We start from the raw sequence: 25,561 nt of genomic DNA, 5'->3' as shown, positions 1-25,561 counted from the left end.
GTCTGCTCACACACACACCATAGTTAAACTAGTGACCTTACTGAAGCTGTGGAATTACCCTTCATGATCATACTGAGATAAGTCAGGCATAATACAGCAACTGACAAAATTCTGTTTCCTAGAAAGACGAGTCAAGACTTGTCAAAACTCGAAATTTTAGCCAGATGATAATAGTAACAAACCATTTCAGCCACACCAAAATTTTGTTTTCATTTTAAAATGATAATTCTAAAGGAATGAACAGTATTCAAGATGAAATATGCTTAGCCGTGCTTATCGGGTGAAAAATATGCCAGTGTGTGATAGTATGTCAGAGAGCTCAGTTACTTGACAAAAATGTGGCCATTTCACACAAAGCTAGCCTTTATGCTGTTCTTTTACCTGTTATAATAATCACTGCATTCCAAGGGGATATTTGGAATTGATTATTGGGGAATTTACCATTTCATTCTGAGGGGTAGTTGGGTTGCAGTGTGATGGGAACATTTTTGGAATAGGGTAGGTTTGAGATGTGCAATCGCTAGGAAGTACCAGGAAGATATTTCATGATGATGTTTGATTAAAGAGGCTTCATCACAAACAAACAATGAAAAATAGCGTCAATGACACTGTAGCTCCCATCCTGGACTATTTAGTGTTTGTTCTCTGGTCAGATATTTGAATATGTGTGAAAGGGATAAAGTGCATGAAGTGAAAATACTTAAATGAAATGTACTGGAGACAGTGAAATATGTTTAATGTAATTATTCAGATATAAAATGGAAAAAATACAGAATTAGATATATCGAATACTGTGATACAACCATTAACTCAACAAGTCATTTACAATGACATAGTCCCCACTTGTAATAGGAGTATTAGTCTTGATGGGGCAGGAAAATGTGGGGTCATTAAGAAGTATCACTGGAGTGTATATGTTGAGATCTATGGGCACATAGGTCTATGTCGTTGTTCCCAATTTGAAACACATGAGGCATGTCTAAGTTATGGTTCTAAATCGGGAAAAAAGATCAGACCTCTAGCAGTATTGGCCAGCCAAGAAATACATATGCGCATTATAAATGAGGTACAAGATGTGACATCTTAAGGTTTAATATCCTATCAAAATTGGAGGGTATAGAACTTGTGGTTACTGAAATATGCATATATATGTATAATCAAGGTCAAAGGTCATCGAGGTCACATGACATTTTGAAAAAAAAAATTATATTGCTAATTAATCCCTATATGCCAAAAATCAGATCGCTAGCTGTATTCGCTTGCCCAGAATTAGATGTGTACATAATTAATGAGGTAAAGCGTGTGTTGTCATAAGGTCTCCCATCCTACTAAATACAAAGGACATAGCACTTGTGGTTACTTATTTATTGACATAAACATATATTTTAGGTAAAAGGTCATCGAGGTCACATGACATTTGGTCAAAAAATTTCTCTCCTATAGTTATCCCTATATACCAAAAATCAGACATCCAGCTCTATTGGCTCGCTCAGAATGAGATATGCGCATAATTATTGAGGTACAGTATGTGGCGTCATAAGGTGTCCCATCATACCAAACATGAAGGGTGTAGCACTTGTGGTTACCGAGTTATGGAAAAATATGTATATTTGAGGTCAAAGGTCACCGAGGTCATGTGACATTTTGTCAAAAAATTGTTTTGCTAAGTTATCCCTATATACCAAAAATCAGACCTCTAGCTCTATTGGCTCGCTCAAAATTAGATATGTGCATAATTAATGAGGTACAATATGTGGCATCATAAGCTGTCCCATCATACCATACATGAAGGGTGTAGCACTTGTGGTTACTGAGTTATGGACAAATATGTATATCTGAGGTCAAAGGTCACCGAGGTCACGTGACATTTTGTCAAAAAAATTGTATTGCTAAGTTATCCCTATATACCAAAAATCAGACCTCTAGCTCTATTGGCTCGCTCAAAATTAGATATGCACATAATTAATGAGGTACAATATGTGGCGTCATAAGCTGTCCCATCATACCATATATGAAGGGTGGTAGCACTTGTGGTTACTGAGTTATGGACAAATATGTATATCTGAGATCAAAGGTCATCAAGGTCACATGACATTTTGTCAAAATATCCGAGATATCTGCGTGAACGGATGGACTCACGGATGGACGAACAGACGGACATGACCCAATCTATAAGCTCACTGGACTTCATCCGTGGGGACTAAAAATTGTGTCACTGCATCCTTTTTGCAATATGAATACGATGAGAAACTAAATTTTTATTTTTCGTGGCCTTATACATGGGAGTCTATGGAGATCTGCCTTATACATGGGAGTCTATGGATGTGTAAACCAAAATATGCAAATTTCACCACGATTTGCCCAAATTTGGGAAAGGTCACTCCTATGCACTTCCATACCAAGTTTCAAATCAATCGGACTTGTGGTTTCAGAGCAGGAGATTTTTTGACCAAAAATGGGAGAAAATAACAAAAAAATTCATGAAAAATAGCAAGTCCAAGATACTGACCCAAGATGTGCACAATCATTTCATGTCAGCCCAAAGTACTTACATGCTAACTTTCCATGTAATCTGCTCAGTGGTTATTGAGTTTTTTTCAATTTTGACTGTTTTTACATTTTTTCACTTAATTTGCATATTTTTGGCAATGACAACTTCATTTGAACAAAATCTCATCTACAGCCCATCATCCATGTACACACCAAATATCAAGATGAAATGTACAGCGGTTTTGGAGTTTTGATGTTGACGGACAGACATACAGACATACAGACATACAGACATACAGACATTTCCCCAGCCTATAAGAATAGCTTCCATTGCCATATATACATATGGCTATGGGAGCTAAAAACCATAATTTTAGCTCTGAGTATTTTGCCGGTCACAAGAGCTAAACACCCTTTTTGGATAATGTGATGGACATGTGACCTCTGCTATTGGCATGGTCACCTAACTTTAAGGTCAGAAAAACACAACCTCCTTGAGGAACAGCAGCTCCCATTATGGTTGTGGGGGTCAGAGGTCGGTGAGGTCACAGAAAGGTTAATCCTGTTGAATCTGGCATTTAGCCCAGCACTTACTGTGTGAAGGGAAACCTTGTATTTGGCAAGGGTCTTTGGCTTTTGCTAAACGCTCATGAATGGTAAACATAGCTGGGTACAAGATAGAATTACAAAGGTGCAAACAACTGGTACAAGAGAACTGACTGGGTACAAGAAACTTTTCAAACATAATTATCCATGGATCTTTGCCTGGCCTTCTGGGTAACATTTTGACCAAACATAATTATCCATGGATCTTTGCCTGGCCTTCTGGGTAACATTTTGACCGTAACGGTTATATGCCAGTACAGCAGTTAAATCCCTGCTTATGCCGTTAGACTGCCAATGTACATACTTGAAGCTTTAATGATCTGACATTTACAGACATTTTAAGGATTTATTTGAGGTCAAGGCATGTACCAAAATCACACCAAAGCTTCCAGATTGGTTTAGGTCTGGCATTTAGAGTGTGACTGTGTGGTTAAAATAACCCCTTGGTTTCAATCAAGCTGATGAAAAAATATCTGCACTGATGTAATGTTTATATACTGAAGACTTTCCTAAATTCCACTCATACTGCACAACACGATATCATTCAAACAAAAGCTATGACTGTCAACTAGGATCAATGACTTAATCATGTCATAATATTGATGACTCACTGATTGCAAAGATGATTTCAAATCCAAAGTGCTCTGGTCTGCGGTATTGTGTTTCAAAGTGTCCTGGTCTGCGGTATTGTGTTTCGAAGTGCTCTGGTCTGTGGTATCATGTTTGTCGCACATTGTTTTGCACTTGAGCAGAAACAAAATTTAAAATACAACCTGGTGGTTCTGGTCGTTTTATGTGTTTTGACATATTGTTCTAGTTGGTCAGATCAAATCAAATCAGATTAAATCAACTGTGCGATGGAAATATTTCCATTCCATTTATGGCATCCTAATAGTGGTGGAATATTGAACAAAACATTTACAGCTGGCTAGCCTGTCAACAATGGACACATAGTAACCAACACTCCAACTCTTGGCAAACAATTTTAGTTTTCAAATAGGGAAGCTGCGGGGTGCGTAAGTGACCTGAAATAGTCGGAACCTTGCAAGAATTGATAAACAAAACACCATTTACAAGGGCCACACTGTATTGCTGTCAGCAACATTTTAATTGATAAAACAGCTTGATCACTTCCTATAATTCCTTATCTTGAGGAAGTTTCCTAATCACATGGTTTCTGAAGATAATCGCTTGATAGCACACCCTGACTCCAACTTACCTTTATTCTGGTTTCAAATGCTTTGTTCTGGGTTTCATAGACTGACATTTCATCCACTCTCCGCGTGAGAGAACTTATTTCCTACAGGCAAAATGCAGAGCGAGACAGACAACAAAATTAGCAACAACTTTGAACTTTGACCTTTACTTTGCTGATAGAAAGTTATGCAGCTGTGTATAACTGGACTGTGGTGGCTGATGACCAGCAAACATGTTTGTTTCATTAAAATTTGAATAAAATTTTAGCCCAACTGTTGTTGTCTGAAAACTGCTTATAGTGCCTTTCATAGAAAAAAGAACTGGAAATTTGCATAAAATTAATAGAAATTTATCATATTCAAATTATAAACAGAGTTCTTCAACTTGGAATTATTGACTATGTGAAGTTTAAAAAATTTGTGTTTAACCCTTTCACCACCATGGTTTGGCTCAAACTAAATATTATCAATGGTGATTGTGGCACTATTTACAGGGAAACTGGGGGTGAACATGTTACACTTACTGACCTGATCTTTCAGAGTGCAATCAGATTCAATGCTGGCAAGTTTACTTTCCAAATCTATTTTGTCTTTCTCTAGTTGTGACGTTCTAACAGAGTCACCTCCTCCTCCCTCCAACTCCACAATCTACAGAAAAGGGGAAATGTTGTGTTAATATTGCCTTTCCATTTATCTTAGCAACCTTGCTGAATGATGAATGGTTGACAGCTGTGGAAGTTTGATAAGAAGTGTCACTTTGTGTCCCTACTTTCTGTCATGAAGTCGTTTGGCTGATGGAAGAGACTGGATTTTGTTTCCTGAAAACTGCAGAAACAGCATCCGATTGCTTCCGGTGCAAATGTAACCATTTCAGTGTGCATACCCAGACACAGCCAAACAGACAGACACAGACAGATAGACAGACAGACACACACCACCCCTAAGGTGCAAGACTGAAGAAGAATGGCCCAATTCTCAGCTTCAGAAAATTCAACACTGTCCTAGGGGGTATCGTTGTATTCATTTGTCATCAAAGGCACCCTAAGAAAGCTCTGATTAATACCATAAAAAAGATGAGCCCGGTGATCTTAAATTTTACCGATAAAGGTAAGAAACAAACACAGGAGACACATCTTACTTTTCGTTTGAGTCTGGCACTTTCCTCTTTGTACGCCGCTAGCTGTCTCTTCCACTCTTCCACATTGGTTGTACTTTCCTGTAATGCTGTCGTCAACTTTGCGTTGTTGTTTTTTAACGTCTGTAGTTCCATTTCCCATTTCTTTGCATTTGCTGAACTGCAGTGGTAAACATTGTTATTCATTGTGACACGAACTTGTTCATTTAAACTTGAAGAAAAGCTCTGTTCCATCAGTTATGCAGTACTGCATTTTCTTGAAGATATAATTAACAACCCTATCACTACGAACATTTGGTGAATCAAATTGTTTTGTTTTGATCACACCTATACATCAGTAAATTGGGGTGGAAAAAATAAACATGATCTGTAAGAGCTGATCTTTTTGTAGTTTTTATTACGCATGCAGGAATCTAGAACTACCATTCTGGTACCTGAAGTTTCTTCTTTCATGTATTGTTAAAAAAGTGTTCATACTCTGTGATTACCAACAGTATATTTGTACCTCCTCGAAAATTAATCATGAACTAAAACTTTTAATTATTGTCAGTCTTGTCCATGTATATCATACATCTCTTGGCTAAAATCTCATATTCTTCAAAAACTACATCAAAACTCTGGATATCATGCAAAGATGATACAATTTGGCAGTTTGTTGACTTTTCAATGTTCAATGGAATGGGTCACTTCATTGAAAACACTGAAAAAGTATTATCATGTAACATGAACCATACACCATTGGTTACTTTTGTTCAAATCCAGAATAAAAACAGATGTATAATTTGCAATCATGACAGCAGTTTCCATGTTTTAGGACATCACAATAATACTCCCCAATGACCTACATTATTTCAACACTAAAAGCAGCACTGCAGCTGAACACTTCTGTATAATTGCATTCCAATGATCAAATTTGTCACTGGACATAAACAAGTACGTGACCTTGCCTACCTCTGGGCCAGAGCAATTTTCAGCCTGTCATTGGCGTACTTTAGCTGGGCATCTGTCGCTGGCTGTGAGTTGCTACTGCTAGGTGAGACAGTGTTGCTAATCATGGAGGTCGGTCGACTGCCACCATCAATGTCACTCTCATCCTGAGTACAAAATTTTGGAAAAAGATCTATGTCTGCATAGAATATACTCTGTTCTTATGTACAAGTTATAGTAATGAATTCTGATTGACCTTCTTTACCCTTTCACACAATGGCTTGGCCCAACTCCATTGTTTTCTATGGTGATGTTCAATCTCTGAAGAGAGAAAGGGGTGGGGGGTAGTAGTTTTGCAGGAGGAATGATGGAAAATTCACACGTTTTCTCTGTCATTTTTAGTTCCCCTTGGTTAACTATTGTATAGCAATATTGTCAAGAGTTAGCAAATTCAAAATTATCCATCAGATGTCCCTGGCATAAAACATACCTGTAATGTATGTATGGAGATATTTTATTACCTCTACCACAGTCACTCTGCATAAATCATACACCATATTAATGTAAACTTTTTTCCCCTAAAAGTGGTTGCAGTTTACAATTGCTACACTGAATTTCGTAGAAAGAATATCATATAGTTGACTAATTTGTAGTTATAAATCCCCTTTTCCATCTCAAAGTCATCTCAATTGTGTTCATCAAAAGGCTGAATATAATGGATGTATGTTGAAATATTTTGAATTTCTCACATTTTTAGAGATGTGATATTAAAACAAGAAACAATCAACATTAAATTCAGTAAAAAAATTATATCATGAACGAACCAAATAAAGTTCAATGCCTAAATAAAGTTCAATGCCCTAAATAAGGATTGACCTTTGACCTACCTCATTTTGGTCCCCTGGCTTGTCTTGTTGATTGCTTGGATGGACGTAGTTATTGGTCAGAGATGTCCTTGAAACAGAGCCATTAGACTGGACAGAGCTGCTACTGCTACTGCTGATGGTCTTGGCTTTCTCTGCCGTCTGCCTCACTGCTTCTCTGATTTCATTAAATTTTTCACAAAACTGGCAAAGAAGAAATAGATTGGAAATGATTTGAGAAAAATGGAACTCACAAATATTTTGACATGATTTTATGGCAACACAAATGAATAAATAGTGTGACTGTTCTGGGTATATACCAGTCAGAGATTAAAGTATTACTACTTAAATTTCCTGGCATAATACTCAACTTCCTTTGCAAAAAGTTATTTAAATTTATTTCTTTCTCTATAAATAAACACAACAGTTTCATCTGATTACCTCTTTGTTTTTTGACACAAAATTTGTGGTAAAGATGGTAAGTCTTACAAGATACAACAGTTCTCAATCATTTAGCAATGCTTTACTGTATGATCAGGACTGCAGAAATAACACAATGATCACAAAGAAGTTCTAATGTTACATATTCCAGTTCAAAAAATCCTGTTGCAAAATGGCTGCAAAAATCTTCAAGGAGGAAAAGTTTCAGTTCTGTATTTCCTGTGTGAGTCCGAGAGAAGCCAAAGCCTACCGGTAATTAAGACACTCCATCAGCTTAGGCATTAATAAAGATTCATATTTACCCTCCATGACAAATAATTTAAAAATTAATCATCATAAGCTATGAACTTTTCTAGTACACCTATTTTAATATGTTCAACTCAGGTTCCCTGCAAACAGTTCCACACTTGAGGTAATATGCGCCTCAACAGTGAAAGACTTACAACTTTTGCTCAGAAAAAAAAAATGAAAAAAAAACCATTTTCTTACCAAATCAGGTTTAAAAATCTAGGGTCACTTTGGTACTACAGAAACAAATTCCTTAGCATTTACTGAATTTTGAAATTCAAAGTAGCAATCATTCCTGTGTTAACTATGAATGGAAAAATAAAATTTTCAATTTGAGAACAATGGGTTTTGGTCAAACCATGGTTGGGAAAAGGTTTAAATTCCTAGGGCTGTTTGTTCAGTAAGTGATTGTTTTGAAGTAAATATGTAGAGAACAACTCATAGCCCTGTGAATTCCTTTTTAGCTAATCTTATCTGCTGACTTTTAAAAAATGCAATTTTATTTCCTTTTTTTGGTATTTTTAGCTGTACCATCATTTGAGTTTATGATGGTTTAGGCAAACTAAAATGCCGTGTATCACGAACATTTCAGAATAGAATATTTGATTAGAAACGTCATGTGATGTGACAAGTCCACATCTGATAAATTTAGTAAATTGTCAGTCACATTATAACTCACAACATTTGGCACCTAGTCATCCAGCAAAGACATCACAGTCAAAACAGCTTGGCTAAATCCCTACCCTTAAAAAAGAGTGGTTCATTAACTGATCTAAGTTATCACAATTTTTTCTGACACAATTTTTCTGACCCCAACCCCAACAATTTCTGAGAGCTGGTGTAGTCTGAAACCTTTATGTTATTATTTGAACAACTTCGTTTTTCAAAAACTCTAGAAATGTTAGATGGAATGTATGTTCATAACACAAGAGAACCTTTCTATTATAAACAAAGTTACCAAATGAGTGGCATTGAAGAATCTAATGAGTGGCCATGATTGGTTCAGGAGAAAAATTGCTATCATTTTTAAACCAATGGAACTGAAACTATCCAAATCAAATGTTGTACATAGCAATGACCTTGTCCTGATGTCATCATCATATTTGGAAAGGCGAAATTAAATAAATGTAATTTATTTCATGAGTGGCTACATCAATCAATTTGAAAGAAAAATGAAATACTGCTATAGAGTGGCCTTGTAAAATGTCCATGCACAAACACACCATATGTAACAGCTGACAGAAATTATCATACCTTGTGTTATGTTCTGTTGGTATTATTTTTAGTATCATTGTAGAAACACTGCAAATTTACATTTTAAGAATCCATATTCATGTCGGCACCACAACAAATGTATGAAATTGTGCAATGTTTGTTGTTACCATATTTCCAATGTGTTTACAAACTTCTGGACATTTGGAAGATCTCACAAACATTTCAGATTCATCAGTGATAGTGAATAATTGCTTCTCTAATTATGTGTTTTTCTTATGAAATTGAGTAGTAATGAATGCTGAATTCATGAAACAATATTTTCCAGTCCAATCTACATGACGTTCAGTTTGTCGCGTATTTTCATTAAAGGGACAAAGTCAGCCATTTTTCATGAATTTTGTTTGATACGAGATATTACCTTTATTGTTTGACATGTTGAAAGATAATGAACGGGCTGACCATGCATATATTCGACCCAGGTTTTCGACACGATACATGAAATCATCGTGAAAATGAATTAATGGTTATGACCATTAATTCATTTTTGCGATTGTTACATTTAAATTGTCTAAAACCAGGGTTGAATATATGCATGGTCACCATTAATTCATCTTTCAACATGTCAAACAATATCAGTAGTATCTCGTGTGACACTAAATTCATGAAAAATGGCCGACTTTGTCCCTTTAACAGTGTTTCAATCATTTGTTTCACTAAAATATTTTTTCTTGTAAATGTGACAAAGCAATGAAAAATTAAAAAATTTGTATTCATCATTGATGTTCCAAAAATAATATACCACCATCTCATTTTCAATGACCTGGTGACTCAGCTGATGTTACCATAAAGGACAAAACAGTTGAAAACACCAAATCTCACATAATAATAGAATATTTTGTTCAAAGAATAAACCATCATGGATGCTAACTGGCCAATAAAAGGTTCAAGCCAGGTTCGAATTATAAATATGCAGATTTTATAAAAAATCCTGACTTTCAACTTCCAGTGGGGAAATGCATTTCACATTAGAAATGTAACAATAGAGAGATCCATCATTGTTCTAAAAATATGCACAGGTTCAGCAGAATGCAACGGTGTAAACAATGTGACAACGAATTTACTAACTCAGGTCACGCTTCGCACATGTACCTATGACTGTGTCATTCCAACCTCGAATGTACTGAAGAAAAATTATATTTCAGCAATATTATAAAAGTGATGGTCTACTGTGGCAGTGGGATACCATTTGTGAAATTAAAATTGATTTTTCAATCCATTAACAATGGTAGTGGCACATGATATCATTGAGTCAGTAGGTCGTCAAAACAGAACCATCCATATCATCTTCCTACTTTGACAAAATTTCAGTTTCAGGATTATTTATCAGAAGGTCAAATATACAAAATGTTGTTTTTTGAAAATTTTGTTTAGATAGCAATATAGCATGTTTTGACACTTTTTACAGATTGTCAGAACAACAGCACTCACAGGACAAGCGATCCGATTGTAATGTTGATGGTCAAGACATGTGACCCAGAAAACAGAAGCGTTGGGAAATTAAGTCTTTCTTATCACCAAGAAATAAATCCTTAGTCTAACGCTAAGCTGGGTTGGATAGTTTCTCAAGGTCACTCATCCAAAACTACACACAAACTTCAGAGCGTTGGGTATAAATTTTGGCACTGTGCCAACGCCTGATGGCAATTTGAATCATACTGATTGGAAATGCAAGAGAATTTTTTTTTACAATCTTGAGAAACTTAGAAGGGAGACACATTTATCAGCATTGAAAAAATTAAAATGACGTAATATGTGAATACAACATAATCACAATTTGAATAGATTATGAAAATCGGCCCAACTGTCACATATGTTAGCATCATTAACCCTTTCAGTGCTGTAAATTTTCTCAGTGCAAAATATTTTAGTGCAACATTTTACCAACTTTTATGAATTTTTCTGTATTTTTTGTGTAATTTTGAAGCAAATAGACATCACATTTCTATGGTTACGGTTTTTATCATAATTTTAGGAAAATCTGAAACATTTTGATAGGAGTATATTTTGTAAAGGTGACAAAAACTGACTTTGACTCTCAAAGGCTTCATGAAATCGCTGTGAGCATATCAATGAGGAATTTTGCTTGACACAAAACTGAATAGAAAAGTATCACAGTTATATTTAATTATGCAAGCACAAAATATTTAACTGACATCAATTTCTGCCTCAGTGAGCAAAAGTTGTTACATTTATATGAAAGAATACGATGGCACTAGCGTAATTTATCATGCAAATCTAATAATAACATCAATACAGATTATCTTCAATTGTTTGTATAATTTTAATTCTTTAAATCATTTGCATTTGTAACAAAATAATGTTCTGAAAGATAGATTTGATATTGATTAAGAGTGATTTCTGTTTCCAACAAATTGATGTGCTTTTTCACATTTTTTTAGAAAAAATTTTGGCTGCCCATAACACTTTTTTACAAATTGTAAGAGAATGACTACATAAATTTACCCTAACTATAAAAAGTTCACATTTCACTTTGCAATCTGTGGCAGACTTTCAAAGTTTCACTGTAACTGCTGTTCCTGCTAAGTACTTGAATCAATCCAGGATCACACTTTTATTGAAGTGTTTGACTGTGAAGTGTTACAGAATCTGACATCAACAAACACTTGAGGAATGGACAAAATCTTCTCTATTACTATTAATTAATCTTTGATACAGTGGTGTGACGCATGTCTAAAGAATTTTTCAATAAAATGTCACTTATGCGGAATATGTACAGCAATATTAAAACAGAAAATTTGGCATAAGAATTAATTTCATGGAAGAGTGATTTTTTAACACAAATCAAAATCTAAATTTCATAGTGTGGAACATATCACACTTTAGCATTAAATACATGGTTTTCACCGTCTATATGAAGACCATTTTCGATAAAATATTTGTGAAGACTGCCAATAGGGATGTCTATAAAAATGACAGCTGGTTTTTATGTCATTCCTTGTTAGCCTTGACGCATGAATGTCGCTTTTTGCTGAGTATGGTTAAATGTAAGCAAGTGGTGCAAAGGGGATGGATTAAACTGCGATTATAGATATACCAGGTACGGTGCATTTCATTTCAAATACCAGGGTATTATTAACCAGGTCTATTTTTAGACCAAAGGAATAATTCATAACAGTACAAAGACTGATGAAAAGGTAATGCATAGATGTTGCATCCTAGCACACTTTATCATGCAATTGGAAACATCTATAAACCACCAATAGATCTCTTTTCAACAGTAAAGTTCATTCATATCAGAAAGACAGATGCAACAGATAGTTAACAACTGAGATGTAACAGTGATAAATTAGATTGGGTCATTTGTATCATTCATCGTAGATTTCAATGTTGCATTAGAAGCTAGGATCATCACTATGTACATTGCATCCCTTTGTCCCTATTCAGCTTATATTCCTATCACCAGACTCTTTCATTTGCACAGCCAGGTCAACTGGAAATCCTTTGTTGTTGCTTATTATTTGGGAGATTGTAAAGTAGGAAAATCAATAGCAACCACTTCAATTTCAAAGCACCTAATTTCACACATTTTGCGATAACAATGATCTAATATAATCTCCAATTCATACCATACTTATCAACATTACGGCTGAATTAGTACAAGTCACTTAGAAATACATAAATATAGTGTGAACTCTAATTCAATGTTACAATTCATTCTTAAAATTGACTGCAAGTTTCACCAATATCATATTTTCACAATTTTGAAATTCCAGAATTTTAGAATGTGTACAATGTTAGGCCTGACCTGCATGTATATGTGTCAGTACTTGAATATCAACAGGTAGCTAATATTTAAAAAAATACAGAATTTCCACACAGAAAAGGTAGTTGCTATTGCATTGTTCATTTTAAGAACCTTGCATTCCAAAGATTATGGTTTCAAGACTCCAGGAGGTAAAAGAAGGATTTGACAAAGTTCAGGGGTCATTGAGCACAATCAATAGCCAGGATATTTTCACTAATTGCCCAAGGAGAATTCTTTCCTATTTTGATGAAAAAACTTTACATTGTAATTGAACAGTGAATGTTTGACATTGTATCACAGATGAATCATCAAGGATTAAAGCTTTCTCAATTACACCTCCAGTCTAGTATTCTACTCTTTTCAGATACACTAAAATAATTCTATTTTACATGAATTCACATTTCAAGATTGCTGATTTGGATCAACGACCTTCTGAAAGATTCAAGTTCAAAGGAAAGAACATTTAATATCATTAATGAAATAATCATTCAAATGCGCTTACATTTCTGAGATATTAGTCCATTCACTACTTATGGACTACAGTATAGGTTCAAGGGTGAAAGGTCATGAATAACAAGGGGTCAAAGGTTGATATAGGTCACATACCTTGTTTAGTTCGACTTCAGATGCAAATCCCAAGCCATAGACAGTGTTTGCCCTGGCATCAGACCACTGTCCAAACTTCTGACTGGTCTTTGTGAATGCCATAAATGGGTTAATAGTACTATTGATGATTGCCTGAGGAAAGAAAAATTCAAAATTGTAAAATGTTATGAAATATCCACTTCCATCGACAAGTGTAGGACGATTTGAAAATAACATATTGGGATCTGTGATGAAGTGTGTATGTCCATATATTTCTTGTCTCTATGTAACTTTTGCAGGCAAAAATTTCAGCATGGCCATATGGAATATATGTTTTCATCAAACCTGTATGCCTGCAATTTTTGTAGCTATATGCGATACAACTATAACTGTTTCGAGTACATGTCTTTTTGTGTTTAGAGAATTTGGCAAAGGGGTAGTACTAATATTTGCCTTTTGTGGGCATATTTCTGTCAGATTTCTACACAGAATGATAGCTTGCCCAGAGAATGAATTACCTATGACTGCAGGGAAATCACCTGAGAGAAATTGGATTTATTCATTATTCAACATTGTGGATGGTTTATGCAAGATATGCAAGTCTAGGTTGGTTGCATTTGCTGACGACAATATGCAACACTTAATATTTGACATGCAGAATTCAGATCTTTTTATATATTCAAAGACTGTATATTGTATTCATAGTAAAGAATTGCCTAGACCCTACAAATTGCTTTCGGCCTCCATGCCTCCGACCCCACTCCGGAGGCACGGAGGCCGAAAGCGACGTGTAGGGTCTAGGCAAAGTAAAGAAGACAGAATTGGAAACACAGTGGATCAATGACTAGCTCATATCAGGCTTTTGTTGACTCATGGTCACATGGGCTATCTGTATTCATCGATGATCAGCCTTGTCTGATCTACATCCTATCAAGTTTCAGTCCTTACTGATGGACATCTTGTTTTCTCAGATCATTTCAGCCTGGGCAATCTGTGACATCTATGAGGCAGTAATTAGAATTGCAAGTGTTCAAACTATATGTCTTGTAGGACTGTCTGAGTTGCTCTTGGTGAAGTCCCCCCTCACCAACCCTTATTTCCCCTCTCCTGTGACAGCGATTGATCTAACTCTTAGTAATTTAACAAATTATGAATTATTTCTGTTTGGCATCTGTCGTTGGTACTCCATGGGAACACATGTTCACTAGATAAATATACAACTGATGAACTTTGAAGACAGTTTTTACTTTTCCACCCTATTTCCCTGTACATTTGTCAAAACACTCCACTGAACACAAAGGAGATGTACCAAAGTCTGCTGGTGAATTGGTTACCTTTAACCCTTTCACCATTATGGTTTATCCCGATCCTATTGTCATCAATGGTGATTTTGGACCTGTTTACAGGGAATGGGATGAACAGGTTAAAAATGATGTGACCATGCATATATATTCAAATCATCCACAGACACAACATGATAAAATTTCTTTGCTCTCAATGACATACTTTTGATCCATCAACACTGATAATTCTGTAGGAATTTCTTGTACTATCGTAGAAATAAGACACCGCCACAGCCTGCTTGCTGGATGGAAGCCAGTTCTTCTTAGTGGTCGGGTCGATTTGGAAGACATGTGCCCGAGTCGTGTAAATTGGTTGTTCCCTGCATAAAACAAAAAGTAGATTTGAAAAGACTGGAAGGGCAGAAGAAAGTATACACTGTGGTTAGAGAGTTCAAAATATTAGGAGTGATCTGGGAGTCATATGATAATGTGATTATTTTGTCTGTAAAATGATACTGCCCTGATGTTATTTGTATTCTGGCTTTCCAAATTTCCAGGGCAATGATCTCATGACTGGTTCACAGTTCATAGTGTGCTGAGTACAGGAATGTGTGAAAAGAGTCACCAGGCATTGGGTAATGTTTCTCATCAAAGAAGTGCAATGAAATCTGGCCATTGCAAAAGATTAGTCTCATACAGATAACACAGACCGCTAAAAAATGTTGAAGACAAACAATCATCTTTTATCCACTACTGAAAATGTGAAATGAATTAAATAGTCTACTGAAAACAGAAGCCAGTCTAGAATGACCACATTGTGAAATTTTATCATGTACATAATAAAGCTAAATTAGCACACACCCCTTGTAATCATAATGCCATGTCAAAATCTCACACATGTCATGGAAACCTCACTCCCTGCACATTGCACTTTCACAGAAGGCTTTTTGTGCTGAGTATAACACCAGTCTTGATTTAGTAAACAAGTCTTACATGCAAGGCTTGGCTTCTGAATTTCCCATTATCACATGACAGTGATGTTATTTTACTGTGTGTACATAGCTAGTAGTGTACCTTGAATTGAGACATTCCATGGATAGAACTATACCATATGATTGCTTTTACTGGATAAAGTTTCTGGTCTTTCACTGAACATTGGCAGTGTAATTCACTTTCATTAGAAATAATGTAATACTTGTCTTCCCTTCTCCTTGTTACATTTGGTTTGTCTCAAAAGTTAAGAATGCAACAATAATATTATTCCTTATGGCAGACAAAGAACTCTTCAAAACTTTGTCCACATGATATGCTGTCAAATTAGATTTCAAAATTTGCAAACAAAATATCTGTTATGTATATCACTGCATGGAGCAGTTACCTGTCTCACACCAAGGTAACATGCAATTAACAAAATAAATAAATTCTTTGTTTATCACTCCATCAAGGCTTTCTGATATCTGATAAAGTTCACACAGGGTTTTCCACAAGGGGGATAGATTTGCTATCCCCATGCTTTGGTAGCAGTGTTTTCAGAAGTCAATGTGTAAAACAATAGCAAAGACACATTTTCACCAAAATGCTAATTGGTCATGAATCCTCTCTCTACCAGCAGTTATATTTTTATATGTGACTTTTGAGAATGCTGAAAATCTCAACTTGAATAAGATTTCACACAAGCTCAATTTTCAATGTAATGGTTTTTTTTGGTGAAGAATCAGGTTTGTATTTCAATCAGAGATAATATACTACTGGTACATCTTCAAGAACAAGATGCGTTCTGAGAAGATGGCTTTGCAGTATTTCTCTGAATAAGTTTATTATAAGGGGAACACCATTTGATTTCTGGGGGGGGTATGGAGGATTTTGAAAAAAAAAAATTTGTCGCCAGGTGAGATAGAAGAAAAACCAAATAGCGTCAATGACACTGTAGCTTCCCATCCTGGACTATTTAGTGTTTGTTCTCTGGTCAGATATTTGAACATGTGTGAAAGGATAAGTGCATGAAGTGAAAAACTAAATGTACTGGAGACAGTGAAATATGTTTAATGTATTTATTCAGAATATAAAATGGAAAAAATACAGAATTAGAAATATCGAATACTGTGATACAACCATTAACTAAACAAGTCATTGACAATGACAGTCCCCACTTGTAATAGGAGTATTAGTCTTGATGGGGCAGGGAAATGTGGTCATTAAGAAGTATCACTGGAGTGTATATGTTGAGATCTATGGGCAAATAGGTCTATGTCGTTGTTCCCAATTTGAAACACATGAGGCATGTCTAAGTTATGGTTCTAATCGGGAAAAAAGATCAGACCTCTAGCAGTATTGGCCAGCCAAGAAATACATATGTGCATAATAAATGAGGTACAAGATGTGACATCTTAAGGTCTAATATCCTATCAAAATTGGAGGGTATAGAACTTGTGGTTACTGAGATATGCATATATATGTATAATCAAGGTCAAAGGTCATTGAGGTTACATGACATTTTGAAAAAAAAATTATATTGCTGATTAATCCATATGCCAAAAAATCAGACCTCTAGCTCTATTCACTTGCCCAGAATTAGATGTGTGCAAAATTAATGAGGTAAAGCATGTGTTGTCATAAGGTCTCCCATCCTACTAAATACAAAGGACATAGCACTTGTAGTTACTTATTTATTGACATAAACATATATTTTAGGTAAAAGGTCATCAAGGTCACATGACATTTGGTCAAAAAATTTCTCTCCTATAGTTATCCCTATATACCAAAAATCAGACATCCAGCTCTATTGGCTTGCTCAGAATGAGATATGTGCATAATTAATGAGCTACAATATGTGGCATCATAAGGTGTCCAATCATACCAGATATGAAGGGTGTAGCACTTGTGGTTACTGAGTTATGGACAAATATGTATATTTGAGGTCAAAGGTCACCGAGGTCACATTACATTTGTCAAAAAAAATTCTCTCCTATAGTTATCCCTATATATCAAAAATCAGACCTCTGGCTCTATTGGCTTGCTCAAAATTAGATATGCACATAATTAATGAGGTACAATATGTGGCATCATAAGGTGTCCCATCATACTATACATGAAGGGTGTAGCACTTGTGGTTACTGAGTTATGGACAAATATGTATATTTGAGGTCAAAGGTCACCGAAGTCATGTCACATTTTGTCAAAAAATTGTATTGCTAGGTTATCCCTATATACCAAATATAGTTATCAAAACAAACCACCAATTGTATGAAACATGGGCCTAAATACAGACAGACTGACATTCACAGACTGGCACAGAGTGATGACATTGACCCCAAGTGTGCCTTGGCCCATGGAGAGTGATAAAGATATAACAAAAAGCTGAATGTAATGATAAAATAGTTAAGTATAGGCCTACAGACACTGAGGGTGAATATGTTACAGCAATTTGATTAGTTTCTTTTCATTTTCTACTTCTGTGATAATTTTTAAGACAATCAAACTGCAAGGCAGTTTTAATATTTAATTGACATAATTTAATTTAATATTTAATATTTAATTATTTTATATAATTTAATTGACATACATGTTATCTTTTACAAGCACACAGCAAACTGTTCTTGATTTTTCATTTACAATATTTGACATAGACTGAAATACATAACATGCAACCAATATTTACATTTTGCCCATGCACCAGATACATGGAGAGATTTCAACATGCAATCATTAACTCAGAAACCCTATAGGGAAAAGTAAACATTGTTTTCTTCCAGAACAGCTGGTATATCCACATCTGGAGCAACTTACAAACTTAACCAATTACACAAGGATGATGACACAAGAGATAAAGTTAAACTGTGGTGAACTTGACTATTCCTTTCAAATCCTTACCTAACTTGATTGACATCTAAACTAAAATACACTGCATGTTTAATGGCACACAAAAATACATCAGGGGTGTACCATTTGATAAAAGGGGGTTGTCTGGAAGATTGATGAGGAACATCTTTTTTATCCGATACACTGTACATTCTTTTTTTCCCACTATCCCACCTTTTCTTTTTGACAAACCTTCTGTGGCTGATTTTTTTATTGACATTTGTTTGGATTTTTTTCAAAATCTGCCAGGACCTCAGGACCCCCCCCCCCCCCTCCATCACTCTTTAACATTGAAAAAAACTTTGAATATATTTGTTGGAAACCAAACCTGCTGAAATCACCTCAGCTATGTTTTCTCATTATTTTTTACCGCATTTCAACACCAAATACAGTTTACCATTTCAAATGCTTACTGAATCACAACATTATCTTAAACATAGGGCCAATGTCCCTGAAGCTACTATAGACATGGATACAAAATTAAGTATTTCCTGACTGTATGAAATCATCTCACTAAGGTCATCCTAGGGACCTGTTAACCAAATATTAAAGCTGTCTGACCAGCGGTTTTGAAAAAACAAGCGACCCAATAGTCGACAGAGCTCTGCTGTGTTATGTAGAGAGCAACTTTTTGTGACATATGTATTGATGAAGATGGTTGAGATCTTTGATAGCTCATTTCAGGATGGCCTGACCTAAAATGGCAACATTAGCTGCAAAAATACAAAATTGATGATTTCATCATAATTATGTATAAAAATGTATACCAAATATCAAAGCTATCACATGAGTAACTTTTGAGAAACAAATATTTTGACCAAAAATGGCAAAAATTGACCCAAAAATACAAAAATTGAAGATTTCATCAAATTTCACTATATCACACTAGGAGAACCCCCAGGAACCTGTATACCAAATATCAAAGGCATCAGACAAGTAGTTTTTGAGAAACACTTTTGACCAAAAATGTCAAAAATTGCACCAAAAATACAAAATTGCAGATTTCATCATATATTCTATATATCATATTTAGTTTATCTGTAGGAACCTGTATACCAAATATCAAACCTGTCAGACGAGCGGTTTTGATGAAATAAATTTTTGACAAAAAATGACAAAAAATTCCTTAAAAATACAGATTTGCATATTTCATCACAATTTGAACAAATCCAAATTGGGTTATCCCTAGGGACCTGTATACCAAATATCAAAGCTGTCAGACGAGCGGTTTTGATGAAATAAATTTTTGACCAAAAATGACAAAAAAATTCCTTAAAAATACAGATTTGCATATTTCATCACAATTTGAACAAATCCAATTTGGGTTATCCCTAGGGACCTGTATACCAAATATCAAAGCTGTCTGACCAGCGGTTCATGAAGAAGAAGATTTTTTACCAAAAACGCCTTTTTTGGCACTAATTTGTATATTTTCAACAATATCAAAAAATCAAAAAAAGCACAATTATTTCAGGTCAGCCCAAAGTACTTACATGCTAATTTTTCATGTAATCTGCTCAGTGGTTATTGAGATTTTCAATTTTGACTGTTTTTACATTTTTTCACTTAATTTGCATATTTTTGGCAATGACAACTTCATTTGAACAAAATCTCATCTACAGCCCATCATCCATGTACACACCAAATATCAAGATGAAATGTGCAGCGGTTTTGGAGTTTTTGATGTTGACGGACAGACATACAGACATACAGACATACAGACATACAGACATACAGACATACAGACATACATACATACAGACATTTCCCTAGCCTATAAGAATAGCTTCCATTGCCATATATACATATGGCTATGGGAGCTAAAAAATTGATCCTGCCATGGCCTGAGAAAAAAAAATTGTCATAACAGACAGAAGTGAAAAAAAAAATTGTCACAATGCACCAGAAATTAGCAAAATTCGGAAACCCTATTCTCATGTATTCTTTGCCGGCGTGCCGCCATAGGCGGCGCAAATGTTTTTACCACAAGCAATTCTTATGTTTTTTTCCCAGCACTTATGATATAAGCATGCACTACATAGGTCTACTTACACCTCAGTGCACTCAATGTTTTCCTTCCCTTTTCTGACCCAAGAAATCATATTTCAGGATTTCTGTTGCAATATCTCAATGGCATAGGCACTATCTAAAGGGGACTTTTTGACTTCTGTAAATTGTGAAAATTTTAAAACACAAGACAGGAGTCAATAAACTAGTGTTAAAATCAATATAGTATTCTCTCAATATAAATATATTAGGAAGATGTACAAGTTGACAATGAAAAATGAGGAACAACAAATGTAATGAAATACAAGGGAGAGGGTCACTAAAAAAATTGAAAACTTCAGGGGGCGTTACTCAAAATGTGGAGAGGAAGAAGGGGGACGGGTTACTCAATTTTTTTTTGCGAAATAAATTGAACACATCTCAGATTGCACCATTGCACACATCCATTTCTCAAAATTTTCAATGCGAGAGGGGGCACCCCTCTCGTGTTCCCCCCCCCCTTGGGTTTTCTAACAGTGTTACTGGTAAAAGACAAATTTAAAATACCTATCGGATTGCACTTCACTGCACCGTGGCGCACATCAATTTCTCAAAATTTTCACAGGATCTAGGACAAAACTGAACTGTTGTGAATTCATCCTTTATTATCACAGAAACATGTTTCATTTACCTCAGTTCAATGACCATTTTGACAGTTAAACATACCATATTCAGCTTTTCATTAGAAGCTGGCAGCTGGAGAAATGACACAAGAAGGTCACAAATTTTCCGTTCCTGTATATTTATTTATCTTCAGTCTCTGGCAAACAGAACTGTTTTTCACAAATTGTATTGTCATCGTTTGGTTGTTGAATATTGTGACACAAACACTGATCATGCATAAAATGTAAAAATATTGCAGTGTTCAATGTCATTTTCAAACAGTTTTACCAAATGCAAAATAACCTGAAACTCCTCTCAGATTGCACCATTAAACACATCAATTTCCCAAAATTTCCAATACGAGAGGGGGAAACCCCTCTCGTGCTCTCCCCCTTGAGGTGTTCTAACAGTTTCACTTAGTAAAAAAAAATTAAAAAACACCTCTCAGATAGCACCAGACTGCACCATTGCACACATCAATATCTTAAACTTTCCATGCAAGATAGGGCAAAGCCCCTGTGACACTTTCCCCCTAAGCCTCTCGCGTGTTCTCCCCCTGTACTTTCAAATTCTGCCCGGTCAGATATCCTAGTGAAAACCCTGTCATAATACCCATCCAAATTAAACAATATACTATATGGTTAGATACTGCGTGAGCTTTTATATCTTTATTTTATTGTGACTTGCAATTTCATTTTGATGGGTTCACCTTTTTTGAACCATCATGAGATAACTGATGATAGTCTAGCAGAGTACATCAGGATTTCAAAGGTCTTTACTGTTGCTGTATTTTGTAAATTTTACAAATACATGTATTTGTATTTAACTTTTCTAAGTGGGGGGATCAGTCAAAATTTCAGAGTTAGAGAGGGGAGTTACTCAAATTCATCATGGTTGACGGGGGGGGGGGGTGTCACTTGAAATTTCTGAGTTTCAGGCCGTAAATATACTGCCTTATATACACGCATCACAAACTTGATGACAAAGAAAAAAAAATTTGCATTGCTACTCCATTTGAAAAAAAAAATTGATGCAGCTCTGACAGTAGAAAAAAAAATTGCTGTCACTGTGACAGGAAAAAAAAATTTGCTCCCATACCCATTTCCTCCATACCCCCCCCCCCCCAAATAAAATGGTTCACCCCTAACACAGATTTCTATGCAGAGCTACATATAATGTTGGTTTATTTCCTTCTATGTATGTGAAACCATCTCACGCCATCATAATACATTATACGCTGCTTGTGAATTTCTTGATTGATAATAAAAACATTTCACAACTTATCACAAGGGGGTGGAGAGGGGCGCTGGAGAAGAGAACCACTACTGTTTCATATACAATGACATTGATTGCTTTCTTGTATTCAAATTTACACTAGACTTGGCAACATTATGTAACAAGGGTCTCATCCAATGCCAATCGGCAGAAAGAAAGTGTCATCTTTACGCAATTCATGGGGACAAATATGTGTACCTGTCAAAATTTGCCGTGGTAGAGATATTGATGAAAGGCAAAAAGTGGAGAGAAAATTGGACCACAAGAGTCTGGAAGCTAGTCACCTAGACTGATATTTCTACTCTTGCACACCCATGCAGTTTTGCTTTCAAAAACTTTATGTGTATACACTGGCAGCAGTCCAGTATTTCTTGTACATGGTGACACTGGTCATATGATACAGAACCTAGAAATATCAAGACAGCTAGTCTGATGATATGTAGACACCAAGTCAATATAAATATCAATTCATTTCCGACAAAAGTAAGTACCGTACATTTCTTTCTCCTTTCTATAATATTTTGTAATTTTCTCCTTTTATAAAAATGCATTTTTTTGCTTCAGTTTTTCCTTTTGTTTACATTTTGGAATATTAAAAATTTACCCTCTTGCCTATACAAATGCTATCAAGTTACTATGATGTTTTCAACAATATCAGAAACATTACATTCATTATTTTAGTAATAACGATGATGATTCTACAAAACGAAACTCCTGTCATCTCAGAGATTTGGATTACTAGTTTTTATTAGAATTTTCTTTCTCTTGTCATGACATATGATTGAGTCAATCAAATTTAAGTCACCTATTGCAACCTTTCAATTTTATTACATATCATTTTGGTAAAAAAAATACCTGAAAAAAATAGACTTTACTGTAAAAAAAAATTCTTGAACAAATAGAATTCAAATGAGTTTTCAATTACTTGCAATGTAAAGTGATAATTGTAGATTAAAGAGGATGAGTGACTATTTTTGGTGACATATATATACTATTTGCACCTTGATTTTGTTTCTTCCTCATGTTTTTATACTGGCAATGGCAGCTGACAATTTGCATGCATGTCCAGAGTCAATTTTGGTCAAAATACTTTTTTAAATTTCACAAAATTTACAAAATTTAAATTCCATCTACAGCGCTCCATTTAAAGTTGCAGCATGGTACCAGTAGCTCTGTGGGAAAAGCGATTCTCTGACCTGAGTGACTGGAGAGATGAAAAGTTAAGAAAACAGCCAAAATCAGTAGGGGTTGGGGGGGAGGGGGAACATCACTTCTGATTCCCTGGTAGAGCTTCTGATTCGATACCTACATGCAATATCAGTCAACTCTGTGAAAGGCATGGAATTTGGATTCAAATCATCAATTTCTCCTGATAAGGTAAATTATTTAATATATGTTTCAATTTTCATAGGAAACTACCAGGAACTGATGATTCCCACACAACTGCCATCATCAACAGTTGCCATGCATATCACAATGCCAGTATTTATTCCCAAATGAACTTGTGAAATGTTAAAACAACACCTTACAATGAGTCACAATTATATGTTACAAGAGCTTGCATATCAACACTTTGGTATGTGATGGCTGTAGGTGATACCATAGAGGTCGTTGCTCTATGGTGATATGGGGACACCTGATCTGTTGCGCTAAAATATCATCAGTTGAGTTTGCGAAATTTTAGATACGACCACAGGCTTTGAAAACAATCACTAGCTCTCGTACATTCCAGGGGTGCGACGGTAGTAATTATCTCCGATTTGGATCACAAAGAATCAACAGAAAGGAGCACCTGAGACAATTACAATGCGCGACGGATTACAGTGAGTGAGTACCTCATATGGTGGGTGTAGCAGTGTTTCTCATTTCAAACTCAAAATATACTCCTAGTACAAAATATTTCATTAACTTGATATGTGAAACGCCGACCTATAAATAGTATGATCCGATATTGATAAATAATGAGGAAGCGTGTACGGTACTCTGCAAAATTTGAACTGTCGTTAATGTGTAATTGTATAATATTGAAGCAGTATGTCCTAACATTGGTGAAAGCCAACGTAAATTTCAAAAGCACAACACGACTGAAACACCCTGGCCGCGTCGTGTCAATGACAACACACGATTGCTTGGAATATGAGAGACCATGAGAAGCAACGCCGCGGCTACACCGTACTACGCAGTGCGTTCCCACTTTCCATATCACTGTCAAATTCGAATACCGTGACCGGAACACTTGGGATCGGGTATACACCTATTCAAAGTCAATATGGGCATGGCAGCAGCTTCTGTCGAAGTTGTCATTAACTTCATGTGCATACGATTATATTCGCATACAAATTACACTTATACTTACCCCATTTTCCAGTTTAACTTTAGATTAGTGCTATGGATAACACGGCAAGAAATCCAGCCCGTTGGTTAGTAACGGTGTGACCTCATCTTGAGATACACGTTAATAAAATTTTGGCTACCGGCTGCCACCTGTATGTATTGTGTATGTGCTGCTCGACTAATTCGCTTTCAGAAATCAATTCTGATGGAGCGCCTGCGCAAACAGGGTCAGACCTTTCAGGATACTGTTAAAATGCAACAGTCTGAGGGGCGCGGGAGCTGGAGGAGTGGACGATCACTCTAGCGCCCTCAACCAAAAGCTAATAATACCTTTACCTCTTTTGTTTTTGTATAGCTTCTCACATTTTTGTGTTTTTGTGTTGAGTTAGACTTGCCTCAAGTCTGTGGATTTAATCATGTTGTAATGAAATCAACATAGTTCAGCAAAATTTGTCTCGATTTAATGTTGCGTCAAATGTAGGCCCACACTTGGTGAGCTCTAAACTACACCATGCCAGGACAAACATCCGAAAACGTAGCGCGAGCTAAAAACGGTTAACACGAATAGGATATAGGCACGGTCCCTGATA

General features: G+C 35.7%; 1 protein-coding gene across 1 annotated transcript in view; it reads right to left on the bottom strand.

Moving 5' to 3' along the window:
• LOC139121134 (homer protein homolog 2-like) overlaps positions 1-25,177 on the bottom strand; it is a 29,420-nt gene extending 4,243 nt beyond the window's left edge. Inside the window, exons 1-8 of the mRNA XM_070685785.1 lie at positions 24,994-25,177; positions 15,079-15,235; positions 13,594-13,725; positions 7,242-7,421; positions 6,379-6,521; positions 5,431-5,587; positions 4,821-4,940; positions 4,316-4,396 (exon numbers count right to left, since the gene is read on the bottom strand). Of these exons, the coding sequence (XP_070541886.1) occupies positions 4,316-4,396; positions 4,821-4,940; positions 5,431-5,587; positions 6,379-6,521; positions 7,242-7,421; positions 13,594-13,725; positions 15,079-15,235; positions 24,994-24,998 (975 nt within the window). The 5' untranslated portion in view covers positions 24,999-25,177. The remainder of the gene's footprint in view (positions 1-4,315; positions 4,397-4,820; positions 4,941-5,430; positions 5,588-6,378; positions 6,522-7,241; positions 7,422-13,593; positions 13,726-15,078; positions 15,236-24,993) is intronic.
• Positions 25,178-25,561: the final 384 nt, after the last annotated feature.

This window comes from Ptychodera flava, chromosome 21 (assembly GCF_041260155.1).
Source record: "Ptychodera flava strain L36383 chromosome 21, AS_Pfla_20210202, whole genome shotgun sequence".
In the NCBI taxonomy this organism is placed as follows: Eukaryota; Metazoa; Hemichordata; class Enteropneusta; family Ptychoderidae; genus Ptychodera; species Ptychodera flava.
This window is presented reverse-complemented; position numbering and strand designations above follow the sequence as displayed.